At 45.0% G+C, this 21,586-nt stretch overlaps 1 protein-coding gene across 1 annotated transcript in view; it reads right to left on the bottom strand.

Moving 5' to 3' along the window:
- The window catches only part of SCN4A (sodium voltage-gated channel alpha subunit 4), a 1,457,305-nt gene that overhangs the window by 629,773 nt on the left and 805,946 nt on the right, over positions 1-21,586 (bottom strand). The window contains exon 13 of the mRNA XM_078644999.1: positions 18,643-18,884. Within this exon, the coding sequence (XP_078501125.1) occupies positions 18,643-18,884 (242 nt within the window). The remainder of the gene's footprint in view (positions 1-18,642; positions 18,885-21,586) is intronic.

Here is a 21,586-nt window from a genome sequence, read left to right as displayed (position 1 = left end):
ACCAGCGCCTAAAAGATCAAGGCACTAACAGCAAACATCAAGTTGTGGAAGACCGGGTCAAAGTCTAAAGGTAAAGGCTGACCACAATGGAGCGCGGTTCAGATACAAGCAGTAGATTGGGCCAGCTCAGCGCTTACCTTTGGACTTAAAAAAAATTCAGAAGAAAAATGTCTGAAAAGGTAAAGTTGAGCAGGGCAAGGTTGCAGTAGGTGTCTGAGGAGGGAGCGTCGTTGTCGAATGGCCTTGGAAAGAAGCTGCGGTGAAGATTTCTACACTTGAACTTAGTTGCTGTAATAGAAGTCGAAAAACTTCAGGGGGTCAAGGCAGAAGGCTGTAACCAAAGACAGTCCATCAGGGCACCTTTAGCACCACAGCCAAGAGTCCGGGAGGGTTGGGGCACCTCTTGGGGGTTCAGGACCCACCCAGGATGGGTCACGATGTGAGTTCAATATGGTGGGAGCCTGTTTTTGTCCCTGTGGCTCTGAACAGAAGGCCAGCAAACTAGCCCTTGGAGTCACTTCTGGTAGTCATGGGAGCATGTGAATATGCAAGGCTCAACAGCAGGGCTCGCCTCTGTTGAGGCTATTGCCCTATCTCACTCCTGCCTTTCCTAGCCAAGGTACTGGAACGCCACGTAGTTAGAACCCTGAGCGCCTTTGTGGAAGGGAACAGTGTCTTGGCCCCCAGGCAGGCTGGCTTCCGCCTTGCGCACTCGACAGAATCGGTTGCTATATCCGTCTTGGACAATCTCCGAGAGGGCATGGACACTAATCAGCCCCAGGCCTTGGTTCTTCTCGATCTCTCCGCCGCATTCGACACGGTTGATCATGCCATCTTACTTTCACGTGTCGAGGCGGCGGGGATCGGGGGTCTGCCCTGGTCTGGTTGTCCTCTTTCCTGAGCGGCCGCACTCAAGCAGTTCGCTTGGGCGATTACTGAGCTGACTTCCGGCCTGTGCAGTGCGGGGTCCCCCAAGGTTCCTCACTGTCACCACTGCTATTTAATTTATACATTGGCCCTCTTATTTTTGCTTTACAACAGCTGGAGGTCTCTGTCTACAATTATGCAGATGATCTCCAGCTCATCTTCCCACTTTCTGTGTCTATATCCAACTTTCACTCTGTTATGACCTTCATTCAGGACTGGATGAACCACAACCACCTGAAACTCAATCCCGATAAAACGGAATTGGTGTTGACGGGTGGTTGTTCCAGTCCTTGGTCCTCACTCTTCTGGCCCCCTTCCTTAGGCCCCCCCACCCATTCCTGTTTCCTCGGTTAAAACCCTTGGCTTTAAATTTAATGATCAACTTTCCCTTCACTCCCAAGTTAGTGTGGTTGTTTCCTCAGCTTTTCTTTCTCTCCGGACTATACGCAAAGTCTCCCGGTTTTTCACCCCATCTGCCCTCAAACTTATACTTCTGGCAATGGTAACGTCCCGCTTGGGCTACGGCAATGCCCTTTATTGTGGCATGCCGGCGTACCTCGTGCGGCGCCTCCAGTTGGTCCAGAACCAGGCAGCCCGCCTTGTGTTCAACCTACCCAAGTCACATCACGTCACGCCCCTTCTTAAATCTCTACACTGGCTCCCTGTTCAGCAACGTGCCCTCTTCAAGCTGGGCTGCATCATTTTTAATGCCCGGTCCGGCTCTGCCCCTGTCTTTATCAGTTCTGCTATCCACGATTACATCCCGACCAGAGAATTGCGCTCATCCACCCAACAGCTTCTCATCGTCCCCCGCTTCAAACGTAAAAAATGGGGAGGATCCAAGTTTTCAACTGTGGCTCCCGCCTTTTGGAATTCTCTCCCGCCTTCCTTGAGGTCTTGTCCCCAGTACTCCCTTTTCCGCAAAGCTCTTAAAACTCTTCTTTTTTCCCAGGCATTTCCCTCTTAAATCGGTTCCAGGCTTCTAGTTCTTTTCGTCCTTTGGGTTTGTAGTACTACAAAAGCCCCATGAAACCGCTCGGTGTACGCGCGCTCTAGAAATATTTTTAAACTCAAACTCAAACCCTCTGAGAGTTCAAGGCAAGCTGCAGGTAGCAAAGCAGTCCTTTGAGGTACAGCAGCAGTCTGGCAGAGTACGCAGCAGATCACAGCAGCAGGCAATCCTCTGAGAGTCCTTCCGTAGGTCCAGCAGTGAACTGGAGAGTGGGTCTGAAGTCTTTTTTTTAAACCCTTGTGCCCTTCTTTTGGACGTTGGGAGAGGTTTCTGAAAAGTTACTTTGAATTGCTTGGAACTTACTGACTCCCCTGGCCTGGCTCTAAGCTGGCTGCACGGACAATACAGCGGTGTTAGGCCTTTCGTATGAAGGCAGAGCACAGGCTATTCAAGAGTAAGTGGGGCAGTGCTCAGCTTCACCACTTTCTATCCTGCCAGCAGATGGCCCATTCAGGCACACCTAATCCCTTTTTTGTGTGACTCTTTGGGAGGAACTCACAATGTCTAACTGTCAGCTACATTAAGTCTTGTGACCCAAGACAGGCTGCAGGCACAAAGAGCTACGGGCAGGAAAAAGCCAACCTTCTAAAAGTGGCATTTTCAAAATTGTACTGAAAAATCTAACATTACCATTTATGAGGGTTTTGCATTACTATTCCATAGGTACCAAACATGACCTATCCACCTCCGCTCAAATAGGAAGTACAGCTTGTTCAATGTAATAAGGAAACCCCAATCTTATCCTATGGGAGTCATAGGCATTACTGTAGTTTTTCACTATCAGGACATGTTAAACTTGAAAGTACATGTGAACATTTTAATTCACAACAGCCTGTCCCATTGGCTACCTAGGGCCTCCCTCAGGGATGGCTGGAAGGTATCTCTGTTACACACGATAGGGCAACCCAATAAAAGCTCAGGAGATGAGATACAACAATCTCAGAAATACAAGGACTCAGGAAGGAGTGATTTGCCAGGAACCACACAGTTAAAGGTTTAGTTGGAAACCTATCCAATCCAATGTCAATATGTGATATATATTGATTTAATTCTAAATTGTACAATGAGATTAGGTTTCCTTCAAGTACATCTGCCACTGAAGGTCTCCTTCTAGCTCCTGGTGCTCCATTTTTCTATTACGCAAATAGTGAATAATAAAATATTATTCACTATTAGTGTAATAATTCATGAGCAGAAAACAAAGGTGGAGCACAAGGGCTAGCTGCCTTTTTCTCATTGACATTGATCCTGCTACCTCTGGGGCCAAGGGTCTCAAAAGCAGTATCAAGGATCGCAAGGGGCAAGCTAGGGGTTGAAGCCATGACCTCTTGTAACTCCTAAATGACATCCATGGGGACTTATAAGTGAGATAAATATGCCAATCAGTAGAATACCAATTCAACCATGTTAAAAGGAGGATCCCTGTCACTTTACTACTGGTTAGCAGGGGTAAAGTGTACAGAGTTCTATAGCCAACAGAAATGATAGGGAAAAGTCTGACAGTACACCAAGTAAAAGAGAGCCATTAACCTACAGCGGTCGATTGCATTTGAGTAGATTAATGAAGTGTTCTGTGATGGGCTTTGTTGGAGCGTGACTGTGAAGATTCTGGTACAGATCTCTGTAGAGCATTATTTAAATGGACTTTACATGATATTACATTGCTGGACTTGGGTAGCGGTAAAGTTTTGAGGCATCTTTACTGATTATGTGTCTTTGATGCAATGTTATGTTGGTGTATTTTAGTCAAACATCTTCGGGATTCTTGCTTTGTAGATTATAGAGGTGACATAGATGTGCTGTTGAGATGAAAAATGCCTTTGATGCATATATTAGGATTCTAATAAAGTGTCAGCTAGGGTTCTACAAAAAGCTATGAATATGGTAATGATATAATTGGGCAGTATGGGCCTGGGTCACAACAAAGTTATACTTCTAAACCTGTTGATTTCCTCGTGTATTTCGAGTAGATTTCTGATCTTTTTATACACGTTTAAATTACAAAATTACAAGTTTTGGAACTTATGCATGCAAATGGTTTTATGAATCTGGCCATATGCGTTTACCATAGTTTGAAAAACTGAAACTTGCTCAAGGAGATGCATGCCTGTTAGACCTGGCATTTTTGGTGTGCTCTTACCCCTCCTGTTTCCTGAATTAATTTTTGTTGGCATTGGTACATTATCATTTGCTAACCAACTGGTGCTAAAGTGTTTTTTAACTCCTCTAAAGACAAGGTAAAAATGACCTACACCTGATTGGCACGTTTAATGTACTTGTGTGTCCCGAGTATATGGTAGTACAAAAACATATTTCCAGGACTAATCCTTCCGTTTTAACACATGTATGTCACCCCCCACTGTAGGCCCTAAAGGCCCATGAGGTAGGGTGCATTGTATTGAAAAAGTAGGACATGCGAGGGCATGTCTTCTTAAGTTTTACACGTCCTGGTAGTGAAAAACTCCTAATTTTGTTTTTAACTATTGTAAGGCCTAGCTCTCACTTGAGTAACATTGGGTTACCTTATTACATACTTTTGGTTGGGAGCAAGTAGGAATATCCGGACTCAAAATATAATATCAAATTCTCTTTAAGGGTAAAGTCAGATTTTAAGTCAGACCTCAGAAAATGCCACTTTTCGAAAGTTGGAATTTTCTTGCCCTAACCTTTTTGGGTCTTTGCCAGTGTCCTGGGTCACATGATTCTGAATTGCTCTGCTATTGGGCGTTGTGTATTCCTCCCAGAGAGTGAGACAAAAAGGATCCAGGTGTTGTCAGGGGGGCCATCCTGCCAGGAAGGCTGGGGGCGGAGCTGTTCCCTGCCCCTCTTAAACTTCTAAGGGCTTGCCTCCAGCACACATAAAGGAACCTGACAGTGGTCATTTGCCTCCCAAGAGTTCTTAGAGCCTTGGCAGGGGAAGGGGAAAACGTTCCAGGATTAGATGTGGGGGTAGCATGGGAAATTCCCCCAATTAAAAAACTGGTACCAGGTATACATTTTGGACTGTCAGAAAACCTCTTCAATACACTCCTGGACCTGTGGAAGACTTTAGAAGGACTTACGTGTTCCTCTGAGGAGTGCCATTCTGCTTGAGGTCACCTTTGTTCCCCAGAGGACTAACCAACAGCTAGAGGCCTGTCTTTCTCCCCAGAGGACTATCTTGCTGCTTGAAGGCCTACTTCAATGCTTCAAGGACAATTGGACCATCTCCTTGAACCCTGGACCACCAAAAGTGACTCCAGTGGCTAGTTGGGTGGTCTGCTCTGTGAGTTACAGGGACATAAGATGGGCAAGAAGGCTGGCGGTATGTTGACACACTACGCGCATTTCGGCTGAGATACCTTCGTCAGGAAACTGTCCCTACATTCACTAACAATAGATGTGTCCTAATTCTTCAAGCAAATTCTAGCACATGGTACTCTGAAATAGGGTATTTTTGTTTTGTATGCAGCATCCAGTGGTGGGGAAAGCCTACCGTATACGTTGGTCTGGACGTTTAATTGATTTTCGCTTCAGGGTGCTTCAATATATGCAATATCGATGGAATAGAAAATAAACGGTTCATATATACTAATGTGGGACTGGTATTTAAAATGCTGAAAATCCTTGAGCTTAGGAGGAAGACTGCATGTTGCTGCAGGTACTCTATAATTACGACCACGTCTTTCTTGCCCATCTCAACCATTCACTTTGTGGACCTTTTCTTCAATTATGTTATGGCCTAATGAATGAAAATATTGCATATTTAAATCCATAAGGGAAAACTAAAAGGAAAAGAATGTAAATAGGTGCATAATCTAAATGTACCATTTTCTACATACACTTCAATATAGGACACTGTATAAAATTATGATTGGGGACCCCAGACATCTAAGGTGGCCCTTAGGTTGTCTCAAGTAGTGGGGGGAATTAGTAAAGTCCATAGAACTTCGGTCTTTAAGCCCGCTGCACCGGTCGTAGAAATTTACAAACTCCAGGTCAGGGCGTCTTCTATGTACGGTGCAGAATTATGGGGCCACAAACGCATCCAGTCTTGCAAGGGTAGAGCATGTTTTTATGGGAAATCTACTGGGCCTACCAACGAGTACACCGCTTATTCCCTTACACATGGATTTGGGGCTAGAACCCATAGAGGAGGCAGTAGCTGCTCGACCGTTGATGTACTGGAAGAGGCTCTGGTCTGTGCCTGAAATTGAATGCTATAAAGAAGAATTTGCAGAGGTATGGGCCGCTTTAAAAAACAAGAATATCTCGTGGCTCTTACACATCAGGGCACTCTGTGGGCAAATTGGCCTACTTGAGTTGTGGGAGAACCCTGCAGATAGTTGCCCAAGGATAACGAAAGCTGAGCTCCTGCGCTGTGTTAGGAACCAGAACCTATTAGCTCTCCAGAGATGTACCACACTGGGTAGACTAACGGTGGAGTTCCTTCTAGTAAAAACTGAATCGAAAATGGAGGAATTCTTGGACCTAATCAATCCCTCCCTTGCAAGGAAGGTTTATATGCAGCATAGGATCGGCTGCCTCCCGCTCAGGGCATTTACATGTAAATGGGCTAATGCAGAGAACATTGTATGCCCGGCCTGTAACTTTAGGCAAGAAGATGTATACCATGTCCTGTTCTTTTGCTCCGCGTACCATACAATTAGGAAATGTTGGCAGCCGCTAGGGTCTTAAGATATGCTACCCACCCTCCCATTGTTTTTGTTGTATCAGGTTTTTGTTGGGTATGTGGTGTAGAAGGAGAAGTTTTCTATAATATTGTGCTTATCTTTTAATTTTATTAACGTACTGCATAGTTTGATAACGACCACATTTAATTCAATTTTAGCTTCAAGTTTTAATGTACATCTAATTTATTGTTTTAACATTCCTTGTCTTATGTACCTACTGTTCTGTGCTTTTATGGTCTCATCGACCGAAATAAAGTTATCAATCAATATTTAAATCCATAAGGGAAAACTAAAAGGAAAATAATGTAAATAGGTGCATAATCTAAATGTACCATTTTCTACATACAATTCAATATAGGACACAGTATAAAATGATATTGCTGGTTTCACTCTATAAATTATTTAGTACCTTCTGATTTGTGAAAATTTCTATAATAAACGATATATTTTTGTAAGAAATAACGAAAGAGTGATGCATATTATCTTGATTTATTGTAAATATATGGTGTTAATTTGGTTTGCCTGCACATATGCTATCATTTTAACTTGCCTAGGCTCTTTCACACTTTAGTGTTTTCACTTTGTTACTGTTTGCATCTAAGTTAACCCTGACTGCTTTTGTGCCAAGCTACCAGAGGGTTAAGCACATGCTAAGTTATCCACTTTTGTGGTTCACACTGATTAGGATTGTGGTTGTTGCTGGAATAGGGTTTTCACCCCACTAAACCAACAACCCAATTTCTTACAGTGTCCAAGTAGAGTTAGTGAGCAAATACCTCTCAGCATTTTAAACAATTCAGACAGGGCGCTGAAGATGTTTTATAGCTAGTGAACTTCTTGAGTGATGAAGTATTTCTTTTGAGGCATGTAGAGCCTAATATTCCATTATCTTCAGATTGTCCTTGACAAACAAGAGATAGGATTCCTCCTACATTTGGATTATATTTTCAAATAATCCCAAAAGTAGCCCTGGAGTGCTCATGTAATATGCAGTGATGTAGAGTTTCTGCCATATGGAAAATTCTTCCTGAAGAATTCAAATGCAAATGCACATTTTCATATTTAACATTTTGTGCTTTTAACTTGAGAGCATATTGTTTTAGTGGAAAGCCCCTTTCCCATGAACCCTTATTAAATTTAGAGTAAACTGTGTATATTCCATGGGAAACAATGCCTGCATGGGGTCTGTGAAAAGCCACAATGTTAAAGGTTCGTGGTTGTTCACCTACTATTTCAACCATGACAGTATAGTGTCATGGATAGCCCACAAACATGCACCCTTGTAAAAAATGTATATATTACAATACATTTCTCTTAATTGTGATTTTATTAAGCATGTTTGAAAATGTCCTATGGCAAAAATGTGTGCAATTAAGTCTAGCCGGGTGCTGGGATGGAAAAATCCTCTGAATGGTGAAAGAGGTGTACCCATGCCTCGAGTGCCCAACTGTATGTTGGTCTGAAACCCTATTGCTGATTTCTTTATCATAGACGAACATGAATCATGAGTGTGCGCCATGATTTAGACCTGCCAACTGGACTGTGGTCTTGTTGGACCAGGAGGGACGCCCAAAGCACTACCCTCATATTGGTGGTAGGCTACTGTCTTCCCCAGGAGTTAAACAGCGCAAGTGTAGCAGCATACTGTGTAGTGATCAGTAGTAGTGAACATGTCCTGTTTACTCTGTGTCACTGTAGAGAGGCCTATAGGCGCACTCATCTTTTTCAAAATGTTCAGCTGCAGTGTGTTTAACTCACCCCTGGCCTACGGGAAACATCACTTACAACGCAACTTTTACCACGCAATGCTTTTACATCGCAGCTTTTATAACGCAAACCATTACAACGCATTGCGCTGGGGGGCGCTCTAGGATAGGGAATAGGTTAATTTACTATCCAATAACCTTCCCTAGTGTCCACGGGGACTGGAGTTGGAATAGTAAATTAAACTATTCACTATCCAGCACCCCAAAGCGCTATGCGTTGTAATGGTATGCGTTGTAAAAACCGCGATGTAAAAGCATGCGTGGTAAAAGCATGCGTTGTAATGTCGTACATCCCTGGCCTACATCAGGTTAATGTGGAAGTGTGAGTGTGATGAAAATGTGCTGGGTGCATGTGTTCAAAGGGAATACACTACACCTAGGGTAAAGTGTGGTACAGTGTGCACATGGTAAATATGTGTGTGCTGTAAAATAACACACTGATGCAGTAGAGAGAAACTACAGTACTGAACAGTATGTGCACACTGAGTGCGTGTGCTGCATGTGGGAATGTTGGTGGTAGCAAAATACATGAGGACAGCAGTACTAGGCAATGAGTGCGCTGTGAATGTACCCCAAGTGCATGAGTACCTGCACTAGTACATAACATGGAGTGCTGGGGGTTCCATTTTGGAAAGCCCAGGCCTGCCTGGTCAAAACATGAGGAGTACTGGAATTCCCCAGACAGAATTCTGCATTGCTGTATTTCTGCAAGCTGGGTGGGACAAGCACTGAATGGTGGGAGAACCAGGCTCCCCCTGTGCATTTCAAAGGGCTCTTTTATTGAGTGACAGATCTGAAGGAAAGGGGTGGGGACACATCTCAGGAAGAGAGAGAATGGGCTAATAAAAGAATAATAAAGAGTAGGGCTCAGGATTAACCTTTGACGCACATATAACTGTAGCTGTAATCCAGGTGGGAACTCTGGTCACTCCCATGACTCTTGTTGTGGGTTATTCAGCTTTGGAGTCCTGCCTGCTGTGACAGACATCTTTTTGGAGGAAGAAGAAAGGGGAGAAATATCAGGCACCCAGCCGGGCTGTATGAGTAGGGTAAGCACTACCTGTGACCTGGACTATGGGCCCCACCGGCTAGTCTCTCTGCAGGGTGAGGGGACATCACCCAGAGAAGCCAAGATCACCTGCCCTCGAACCTGGAGCCCCAGCGCCTACCCACTCACCAAGACTAGCGTGCCTGTGAGGAAGAGGAGAGCATTAGAGGGAGCGAGGTTCAGTGGAGAGCCCTGACATGAGGAGTCTCTGTGCGAGGTGTGAGGAACTCAGCCCTGCACAGATCAGGCCGTAGCACACATTTTACGCTTCATTGGGGACCCCATATGCCAGGAGAGGCTGCTGGAGACGCTGAAGCGGAGAGGTACAGTTTGTCAACTGGGACCAGGAAACTGTTGTGACCAGGGTGGGACTCAATAGCATCTTGTGGATTTCCCCCATGGAACCCCGTTGGAGGAAGGAGACCAACCCCCACCCTCTGCCGAGAAAGAAAAGAATTTCAATGTGTCTGCTGGAGCCAAAGCACCTCACCCATCTGACCTCTGCAGGAAGCATGGTGCGGGGAAGAGAGCGCACTCTGGTCAGGTTCCCCGGCATGTGACCACGGCCGGCCCAACTCAGCTGATCCAGAGCAGGACATGCTGCACCACCACAGGGAACATTGCCACCAGAGCGGATAATGTGAGAACTGGGCCTTTGGGCCCGGGGGACATACTCCCATTGGTGCTGCTAAAGTCTAGACTCTTAAAACAGAATTTAGTTGCAGAGTCCAAGCAACGAACTCTTGAGTACAGCCTATTAGTTTACATTCCCTGGATGCGGCCATCAGTAAATGGGGAATAACACTGAACCTATTACACCTGAGATGGGAGGACATGGAGTGGCCTGACAACTACTAGAGTCCCAACCTCAAGGGAGTTGTGATATTGCTTTTTTAATGTTGTTTGCCTTTGCATGTGTAGACTTAGAATAAGAATACTTCTTTTCATATAAAATCAAGTATTTGACTGGACATTGGTTTATTGCTGCTCTGCCCGCATGTTGAGTTGAGTCATGTTCACTGATTTGTATCTGTGCTTCCCTGAGGGAGCCTTGACTGCTTAAGCTATACTACTCAGCTGAGAGCCACGTGCAGAAGGAGTGCCTGACGAAGTTGAGCGGGATCCATACTAGGGTGGGCCCCAGGACATTAGGGGTAAAAGGCCTCAACGACCTCGGTTGGGCCCAGTAACTCCTGCATGCACCGTGTCCCCCGGAACATGGTTCTGACACCTGGGCATGTTGTGTACAGCTTTAAGAATAAGGGCTAAGAATTGAGAGGTATCAACAATGAAGGAGTGCCCCCTAGGAGAAGAAACAGAAAAAAGTTTATTTTCTGTGTCTAGAGCGTGAAGCTCAGGTTAGCACAGTATGCCCCAACCCCTAAGAGGACAAGACATGTTCTTGAAGAAGACCCCTCACTCACCAACCTAGTTGGTGACATGCTTCATCATCGGGGTCCCACCCCATAGGCCGAATGCCCATAGGGTGTGCTGCGACACCGGATTACAGTGGAGCGGGTTTTTTTGTTTATATGTGCAAAGTGTTGCAATAATCTGTGTGTTAAAAAAGACTTTATTCTTGAGTGTTTGGACCCTCATAAAAGACAGTGTAATTAGGAAGGCTTCGGTGTCTAAAGAAGTGTATTAAATATTAAAAATAGCGTAGTGTGCTATGTGATAAATGAAAAGTAGGTCTACATGTTTCAACCATTAACAAATTGTAGGTTTTCGTCAGGACCGTGGTGATTGGACGGGGTGGTCCGCACATGCTAAGGTGCGTCCTGCCCTCGTTCAATTAAAGACCACAAATAGCGGTCTAGTGTAAAAAAATGTTTTCCCTGCATCAGGAGAAAAACCCGTGGTCTGTTGGCAATCACAGACTGAGGTGCTCGGTCGTTAAACTACCGGAGCGAGTGTCTATGTTGTGTAAATCAACAATCCGTGGATATGGCGGTCTATTGGCAGTGGTAGACTGAAGTGCTCGAGCGGTAGACTACCGGAGCATTGCATTCATTGCCTAAATCAACATTCTGTGGAATAGGCGATATGGCAGGAAAAAAGGGTGAGGAAGAGTGATCACCAACTGTATTGCGGCGTTGTGGCTTAACGAAGTGATCGGCGGCTACACAATCGTGCCGCTATGCAAGCGGGTTAAATGATTAAACATTAATTCATGCAGAGCGTGGTATTGGGCTCAGCTTACATTAGAAGCGGTAACTGTCGCTTCATGGGCATCAGAGTATCCAAGACGGGGCATTGGGAGAAATGACCAAGTAGGTTTCATTTCCTGACGAGCAGAAGCCGCAAGTGACGGAAACTTGCCGTCTTGGATACTCTGATGCCCATGAAGCGACAGTTACCGCTTCTAATGTAAGCTGAGCCCAATACCACGCTCTGCACGAACAAGTTTTTTGTTAGCCATAAAAAGTAAAGTGCTTGTTCCCTTCCTTCCAAACATGCTACAATTGTCGTATCCCTAATTAGCACATTGAATTTACTTCTAGGTTCCTAGTATATGGTGCTACATATAGCCAGGGCCTGTAAATTAAATGCTACTACTGGGCTGCAGCAATCATTGTGTCACCTACTAATATAGGACTTTACAACATGTCTCCAGGCCTGCTGTTCCAACCAGAGAGTGCATTTTTAAAGCTGAAGTTTAAAGCTGGCAACCTTTTGCCAGGCATAAACCTTCATTATTAATACTTCTAGGTTACCCTATGGTAGGTCCTAATTGCCCATAGGGCAGGGTGCAAGGTATTCAAACAGTAGGACATGTACAATGTATGTTTTACATGTCCTGGCAGTAGCAATTTAAAATCCAACTTAACAGTGAAGTTAGACTTTGTATTACTATTTTGGAAATTACACTTTTATAAAGGTGTTATTTCCCTGCCTAAAAACAAAAGGCTTTCCTGCCAGTGTTCAGCTGTTACCTGGCCCCTGATGCCCCCGGTGGTAAGATGTATATTGCTCCCATAAAGTGGGCAAAGGGTCTTGGGAGTAGGGAGGGAGATTACATCCTTGACAGAATGGCCTGAAGAGATGTACCCAGGCCCTTCCTGAGCATCAAAGGAAGCCCATCTTGTCACTGGCAGATTAGGCTCACACCTAACCCTGCCTCCCCTTTGTTTCAGTCAGGCTAGTACCAGGCCCAGTGGGGTAGATGAACTGACCAGAACTGGTTTAAAGGGGTGGACTAAAACCTGACATCCCTACTTACACTCTAGTACTAAGCATAAAAGTGGACCCGTCTTCAGAACACTCCTGGACCTGTAGAGAATCCAAAGAAGAACTTCCCTGCTGTCTGAAGAACTTGAAAGAAGACTGGACCTGCTTGTCTTGAACCCAGGACTGCTGAAGTCACTCCAAGGGTCTGCAGGCTGACCTACTGTTTGAGCAACAAGGACACAACAAGCCATCAGAGGCCTCTCTCCCGACAACTTCCCAAATGACCAGCTCTAACTCGATCTGCCATGGACCCTGCTGCTGGCCTCTGTTGGAGTGAGCCCTAACCCATACGTGGTGTCGCCAGGTCTTAGACCCCTCACTTGTGTTAAGAGTGTACTCCTCCTGTCTAAAGTGAAGAAGCTGGGACTTTGAAACTTTTTGGCTACTTTATTGTCTGGAGAGTTAATGAAGACCGGGATCGCTGTTAAAACTGCAGCCGCTGGCACTGAATCACCGGTTAGCCTCAGCTTGCTGGCTGGAGAGCTGACTTCCAGAGAACGTTCAAAGTTTCATTGGGACCATCGCCAAGCCAAGCAGTAACCTGTTGACGTCAAGACCTTCCAGGGCACCAATTGTGGACTTTGCATGCTTGGGGCATTCCAGCCTTCATCAGCGACAACACTGGTACCTCACTCCTCAGCTGCCTGCATCATTGTTTCAACTTGTATCACCGATAATTCGTCAATGACTACTTTTTCTCTATCAATAGTATGAAGGTAAACTTTACACTGGAAGTAAACTGGTATCTGGTGACCGGCCTGACGCGCTCAGAGTCGGTCGCTCCCCAAGCTTCCTGCTGTCTGGTATCGTTAACTGCTTCTCTGTGCCTCTCGCAAAACTGCTGCCTGACATTACGCTAAAGTGTATTTTATTAATTCATTATAGTGCTTTTGCAAGCCTCTAGCTGCCGCTTGTCTCAACGCCTCACCACTCTCTAGCATCATCGAGTACTCAGAACCAATAGTGCCTGCCTGCCAGTCACCACGTGTAATAGCGCTTCACTATTTAGAAGGTTTGCCGAGTATTCAGAGCCGCTGCGGACGAATTCACAAATATCACCATTATTAGCAATCACTATTTACATTGTTCACTGTTGTGCGCAGGGCAAGTAGAACACGCGCTGTTGAAGCTTTGACCCATTTGACTGAGCTGGAACATCGATTTCTGTGGCGCTCGCTTCTCAGGGTGTTTATTTACATTATTTGCATATCTTACTCGCTGCACCCCATCCTGTAGCCTGTTTAACTTTAGCCGCCATCTTCTTGTTGTTGCTGTTGTGCCTCGAAGCCCGTCCCCTACAACCCGATCCCGCCTCCCAGCTGATCCTCCCTCGCCCCTCCCCTCCCACCATCCATATATGACAGATGACTTGGCGTGCAGCCTCCACGCGCAGCGGTCGCGCCCCAGTTGCGTCGAAGGTGCGCCAAAGGTAAGCCCGTCCGTGCCTGGACCGCGCCCAGCGCCCGTCCCCCTGCTCTCTACCGCTCCCTACCCCCCAGAGTAACTTACGATGCCGCTACTCTCCTCGCCCTCAACCCCGGACGCACCCCACTATGCTGCGAAGCTACCCCAGGACGTACCCACGGCCCATTCTCCTGCCTCTCCTGTAAGTTCAACTGCTTCAGGACCCTCACCAAACACACTTCCTCCAAACACAGCTCCGAACCCAACGACCTGAAATGCATCCTACTGAACACCCGCTCGGTCCACAGACATGCAACAGAACTCTGGGACCTAATCGACACTGCGTCACCTGACATCGCCTTCCTTACTGAAACATGGATGAACGCATCTTCTGCCCCCGACATCGCCATAGCCATACCGGACACTTACAAGATCATTCGAAAAGACCGCACCGATCAAACTGGAGGAGGCATCGCCATCGTCCATAGAAACACCATCAAAATTACAACCAGCTCTGACGACAATCTTGCTACCGCCGAACATCTCCACTTTCAGATCCACACCGACCCCAGGACCACCCTTAGAGGCACCCTCATTTACAGGCCTCCAGGCACCCGATCTCGATTCAGCGGCGACATCACAGACTTCGTCAGCCCGCACGCCCTCGCCTCCGAGAACTACATTCTTCTAGGAGACCTCAACTACCACCTGGACAACATACTTGACAACAACACCACCACCCTTCTGGACAACCTGTCCAATCTCGGACTCAAACAACTTGTTGACACCCCCACTCACACAGCCGGACACACGCTCGACCCTATCTTCACCTCCAGCAAGCACATATCCTTCGATCACACTACAGCTCTCCACTGGACGGATCACAGCTGTGTTCACTTCAGCTACAAAACAACCCTGACCCACAACCGTCCACAACCCATTCCCCGGAGAAAATGGAACAAAATAACCACCGACCAACTCCTCACATCACTCAGCCAAAACACTCCCACCCTAGCATCGGACCCAGACCAAGCGGCCACCAACCTCAGGAAATGGATTACCCACAGTGCGGACGAACTAGCACCCCTGAAAAAACACCAGTTGAAATCATCCAGCAAAAAGGCTCCCTGGTTCAATGATGACCTTAAAAAATCCAAGAAGACATGCCGCACCCTGGAGAAGAATTGGAGAAAAGAACCAACCTCAGACAACATGGCCTCCCTCAAGACAGCCACCCGCAAACACCACCAACTGATCCGATCCGCCAAGAAATCAGCATTTAAGGACCGTCTCGACAACAATTCTCATAACAGCAAGGAACTCTTCAATGTCGTCAAAGAATTCACCAACCCTTCCGCAGCATCCAACGACATCACTAACTCCCAAGACCTCTGCGATGCGCTATCCTCCTTCTTCTACAACAAAATTGCCGACATCCACAACAGCTTCAAGAATACTCCCAATGACCAACCCGCCCCACCCCCTTCAGATCCCACCCCTCCAACTAACAACCTCAGCTCCTGGAACCCAATCACCATTGAAGACACCATTCGCCTCATGAACTCAATCCACTCTGGCTCACCCTCTGACCCCTGTCCCCACTACATCTTCAACAAAGCTGACTCCATCATCGCTCCCCAACTCCGCGATGTCATCAACTGCTCATTCAACTCCGCCACCTTTCCAGAAATATGGAAACACGCCGAACTCAGCGCCCTTCTGAAAAAACCCACAGCAGACCCCTCAGAACTGAAAAACTACCGACCCATTTCCCTCCTCCCTTTCCCGGCCAAAGTTATCGAGAAAGCCGTCAATAGCCAACTCGCAGCCTTCCTTGAATCCAACAACTCCCTGGATCCCTCACAGAACGGCTTTCGAGCCAAACACAGCACCGAAACCGCCCTCATTGCGGCGACTGACGACATCCGAGCACTCCTGGACAACGGTGAAACAGTGGCCCTCATTCTACTCGACCTCTCCGCCGCCTTCGACACTGTATGTCACAACACCCTCATACAACGCCTCAACAACATCGGCATACAAGGAAAAGCCTTGGAATGGATCATCTTGTTCCTAGCTGGGAGAACCCAGAGAGTCCGACTCCCCCCATTCTACTCAGAGCCCACCGAAGTCATCTGCGGCGTACCTCAAGGCTCCTCACTCAGTCCCACCCTCTTCAACGTCTACATGAGTCCTCTCGCCTCCATCGCACGTCAACACAACCTCAACATCATCTCCTACGCCGACGAAACCCAGCTAATCCTTTCCCTCACCAAATACCCCAACACCGCCAAAAACAATCTTCACGAAGGTATGAAAGAAGTAGCCGAATGGATGAAACAGAGCCGCCTAAAACTCAACTCAGACAAAACGGAGGTGCTCATCCTAGGATCCTCCCCCTCAGCTTGGGACGACTCCTGGTGGCCTTCCGCTTTGGGATCAGCACCCACGCCCACAGACCATGCACGTAACCTTGGCTTCATTCTAGACTCCTCTCTTTCAATGTCCAGACAAGTCAACGCCGTATCGTCCTCCTGCTTCAACGTCCTTCGCATTCTCAAAAAGATCTTCCGCTGGATCCCCCTCGAGACAAGAAAGACTGTCACCCATGCACTGGTCACGAGTCGACTTGACTATGGCAACACACTTTACGCCGGAATGACAACAAAATTGCAGAAAAAGCTCCAGCGCATCCAAAACGCGTCAGCGAGACTCATATTAGACATCCCGGGCCAAGAGCACATCACCGGACACCTAAAAAATCTCCACTGGCTTCCCGTCAACAAAAGAATTACTTTCCGCCTTCTTACCCACGCACACAAGGCCCTTTATAACCTAGGACCCGAATGCCTCAACACCCGACTGTCCTTCTACTATCCCACCCGCCAACTAAGATCATCCAATCAAGCCCTCGCCGCAGTCCCGCGCATCCGAAAAACCACCATGGGTGGCAGATCCTTCTCCTTCCTGGCTGCCAAAACCTGGAACTCACTCCCCACCCACCTCCGCCTTACTCAGAACCACATCCTCTTCAGAAAAGAACTGAAAACATGGCTATTCGATAAACAGTGAACCCTCCCTCTAGCGCCTTGAGACCCTCTGAGTGAGTAGTGCACTTTATAAATGCCCGAACTTGAACTTGAACTTGTATTCGACCCGCACTCCATTGCGGTCGACCTCAACTCTTGACATTGACACAATGAAGCTCGACCAGATGGCAGTGGTTGGCATTTTGTACTTTGTGGCGCTATTTTTAATTTAAACTTAAAGAATTCATATCTCTGGTTCAACTTATTGGATTTTTGTAATTTTTGCAGCATTTTATTTATCACAATTTACACACTTGTTCTAAATTGGTTCAGGATGTTTCTTGTACCTTCATTACAGGTTTAATACTGCATACAAAATGTACACATTGCTACCAAGTTGAGCCTAACTATTTTGTGCCAAGCTAGGTTAGAAAGGGTTAAGCCCAGTAATACTTAATGACTTTAGTGGTTCACCCTGACAAGGATTGTGATCATTATTTGAGGTGGGTTTTCATCCACTCTCAAATAATACTCCCATTTCTTCCCTAATACATTTTGAAATTCAGTATGCTTTGATGTAGATGTTCAGTAGAATACATACAAAACACTTAATATTCTTAAGAACACTTGTGCTCCCGCCCGGCTTAGCAATAAATAGCACACTTCCATTAGAAATTCATATAACCAAATGAAAAAAAATCCTGTTCATTTTGAGTTGTAATCACCTTTGTTATTTTTAAATCATTACTGCCTCTTGTGGAAAGGTTTTTTGGATGAGATAGGAGCATGAAGCTTAAGCACAGTAAAATAATAGAATATGATTCCGCAAAGCAGGGCATTCCCCCTATTTTCCATGAACCCATGCACGGTTCTCTGAGAGTTTTCTAGTAGCATCAGTGGTCATGTAACCTTCCTGCTTACCCTCTCTGGATCTTGAAGGGTATTTCTCGTCAATCAAAATAACTATTTACAAATCCTTTCTTAAATTGCATGGGGTATTTTTAATTTCCCCCAAAATATTCTAGGACTGGAGTTAGAATAATAAATAAACCCCAAGGCCTATATAGGGTTAAGCTACACTGTCACAGATATTCTAGGACTAGAGTAAGAATAATAAATGTAACATCCCTTTGTCCGCCATGCCCACTGCTGTCCTAAAGGTTTTTATCTTGTAGACGTCCTAGTTCTACATAAATGCAGTGATGGGGGCTGCCCACAGCTCAGTTCAAGGGCAAATTTAAGTGCATCTTTCTGCCTTTACAGGCACAATAACATTACCAGGTTTCAGCCGCGGTCCCTGCAGCTAACAGTGGTGGGGCAGTGTAAGGGGGGATTTCGAGGGACGAAGCAGAGAAAAAATTAAATAAATAATTAATTTTCCCTCTGTATCGTCCCTCAAAATCCCCCCTTACATGGCCCCACCGCCCCTCTGCTGTTACCTGCACGGACCTTGGCTGCCAGGTTTTGTTAGTGATTGCCTACCTCTACTATCTCGTTTATTAGGCTTTAAGGAAATTAAATTAAAAAAAAGATAAATAAGTTGAATTTGTACCAGATTTCCAACATTCAGCACATGTTCAAATTGCGGCGTCATTGGGTAGTGCTCCATAGCCATGAAGAGAGTGTTGAGGACGATGCAGATTGTGATGCCCAAATCAACGAATGGATCCATGACCACGAACCTCACCATCCCTTTGAACCTCACGTACATTGGACAGCAGTCCCAGATCAAAAACTTGTTTGCAAACTTGTACCACCAGGGCGGACACTTCTTTTGGGCATCCTCTAGCTCTGCTGCTCAGGAGCAAAAAAAAGCATACAAAGAATTGAGCACACATTCTCTTTTTTTCAGAATGACTGTTACGAAATGTCACAAAAACATTAATTGTCTAGTGTCATTAATTTCAGTGTTTTTAATTTAAATCTTGCCTCCACTTTTTTAATTAATAAACTTGTAAGCGTGTTGAGATTGGTTTCAGTCTTTTTAGGTCGTGCGGTCTGTTGTTTACCTGCTGTTGCATATATGAGTACGCTTCGGTGAGCCGAATGACTCTGTTGTCAATGTCGGGTCCCCGCTCTTCATTCAATGGCTTTCCTCAACATATTCTTGTATTGCCCAGGAGCATTTCACTCACAGTATTCTGATTGAATGAAGTGTTGTTCAATGCCTAACTTGAGGGGACTTTTTTTTAAATGGGAGTGGATGTCTTTCCTTGGTGTACTTTCCATTTGTTCCTCAAGGTATCCCTGCCCCACAACAATTTCTGGTCTATCTCTCCCAGACTCCATCTACTCCACCCTTATACTTTCCATTATAGAACGATCCCACCCCAACCTGTTCTCTGTTTCTATCCTCTCCATCTTCTCTGTATTCAGGGTCTCCCAGCTCAACTCCCCATCCCGCTACATGTTTTCAATTTTTTATTGTTAATTGATTTATGTCGTTGCAAATTTCTACTGATACACTCCCAACCTCTTTTCTTGCTTTCTTTTTCACTTTTAATTCACATTTCTTTATATGACCATTGCGCATGATGAAATGGTATTTTGTATTATGCCAAAGTGACCATCAGAACACATGCATGCATAAGTGGCCATATTGGAATTCTTTTGCTTTCACATAAACCTATTCCAAGATGGGCTTTCAGGCATCCACATGCGTGCTCATGTGTTATGACACCTTGGAAACAATTTTGGCATTAGGTTATCCAATAGCTCGTCCTGCTGCTGGCAAATTCTATTGACTTTGTCAATGCTTACTAACAAAACTTATGAGTTTATGGATGTTCACAAACTCCACTCTGACCCTTTCCAAACATGGTAATGGTTGTATATTTGTTCCAGCAGACGACTGGATTACATTTCTTTCCTGGGTGGGATGGATAACATAATTGTTTCAAACTTCAGGACAGAGAGTAAACGGGTAATGGGGTTCCAAAAGTGCATAAAACAGAAAAGAAAACATGGCCAGTCAGTGAGCTGTCTTTCCTCATAGTGGGGTTGTACTGTGCACGCTTCTAGGCGTTGGGTAAATAGCAAATGTCAGATGACATACCCAGTTGAATATATGGAAGCTTGGAACTGACAAAGTCTTCCAGGTATTCTGCTGGAAATGCATATGAATTCCAAAAACTCGTAAATAAACACCTGTGTTCAGGAGATTGCTGCATTGATGTAGATTTACAAGTTTTCTATTGTCAATCAGGTCCCTTCCAATTGTGGCTTGCACACTGGCTCGTATGATCCTTACCCAATGATGACAGGTGAACCCAGTGTGGCGGTGTGCAAATTTCTGACTTGAAATGGGGTGAGTGAGGAAGCAAAGTGAGCAAACTTGACATCTTTCAGAAACTTTCAGGGGAATTTGTTCTCTGAGAGACGTTTGAAACAATGTATATCCAAACGGTACTTAATATAAATAATTTGTACAATAATTAGCTAGTAATTTAGAGGTTTTTGAAAGGATAATGAACAAATAATAATATAATATTGTTTGTGATGTCTTTTCTACCCCTAAGTTGTTTGAGCCTCAGCCATGCCAAGAAAACCTTTAAAAAACAGCGGCAAAAAGGGGGCTTTTTCAGCAGAATTTCCCCGAAATTTTTCTGTAGAACTGTATATTTTACTTGCAATGTCAAATAGACAATAATTTTTCAAAGCGTACATATTATTATTTTACCATTCTACCCTTTCCAAGGAGATTCTATGCTGTATGTTATAATCTAATTGGTGGCATTAAATTCAAAATGTATACAAATGTATCAATCACAGCATCAACAAACATACAGTTTACAGCAATCTTACCATGTGAGGCCCCAGTCAGATATAGTGATAATCTCACAGAAAGCTTTAATGATATAGATGATAGAATGCCTCCACACAAGTCATACATTACCAGTCATAGCAATAAGCGCCCCTCTTATTCCTAATAATCAGAATCAAATCTTTAAACATATTTCTGAAATGTCTGCATTTTAACTGAAGCATCAGCTAGTCATAATATGTAAATAAACACAGTTTTTTGAAAAATGTTTCATTTTGGATAAATACACTCAATCTCATAAAGAAGTTTGCAGTTTACATAAATAAAACATTTTGTAATGAAATTCCAGAGTGCACGCTTGCTCCAAACATAGGCTTGCCATTTTCACCTAGAACTAATATGTTTACTCTCATACAAGGACAAATTCTGACTTTCATAACCATTTATTGCCAACATTATAATCAATTAAGGATTTCTGTAGTTTGTCAGTGTTCTGCACCATTGTTGTATTTGCGGTAGCCAGCCTTATGCCAAGAATGATCATAGCATGTCACAGGTGGGCACATCACTGACGCCATGTTATAATTCTAGACCAGCAAGAGAACAGCTATGAACGGAAACTAGAGTCTAAATATCCTTCAGTGAATTCCCCTTTGTTATGATTAAAATGTAGCTGGACACAAGACGAGTAGATGAAGTTAGGAGAAAGATCGGACAAAACAGCAATAGTGGC

The sequence above is a fragment of the Lissotriton helveticus genome, chromosome 5_1 (genome assembly GCF_964261635.1).
Source record: "Lissotriton helveticus chromosome 5_1, aLisHel1.1, whole genome shotgun sequence".
In the NCBI taxonomy this organism is placed as follows: Eukaryota; Metazoa; Chordata; class Amphibia; order Caudata; family Salamandridae; genus Lissotriton; species Lissotriton helveticus.
The sequence above is the reverse complement of the archived record's forward strand: the minus strand, read 5'-3'. Positions and strand labels throughout refer to the sequence as shown.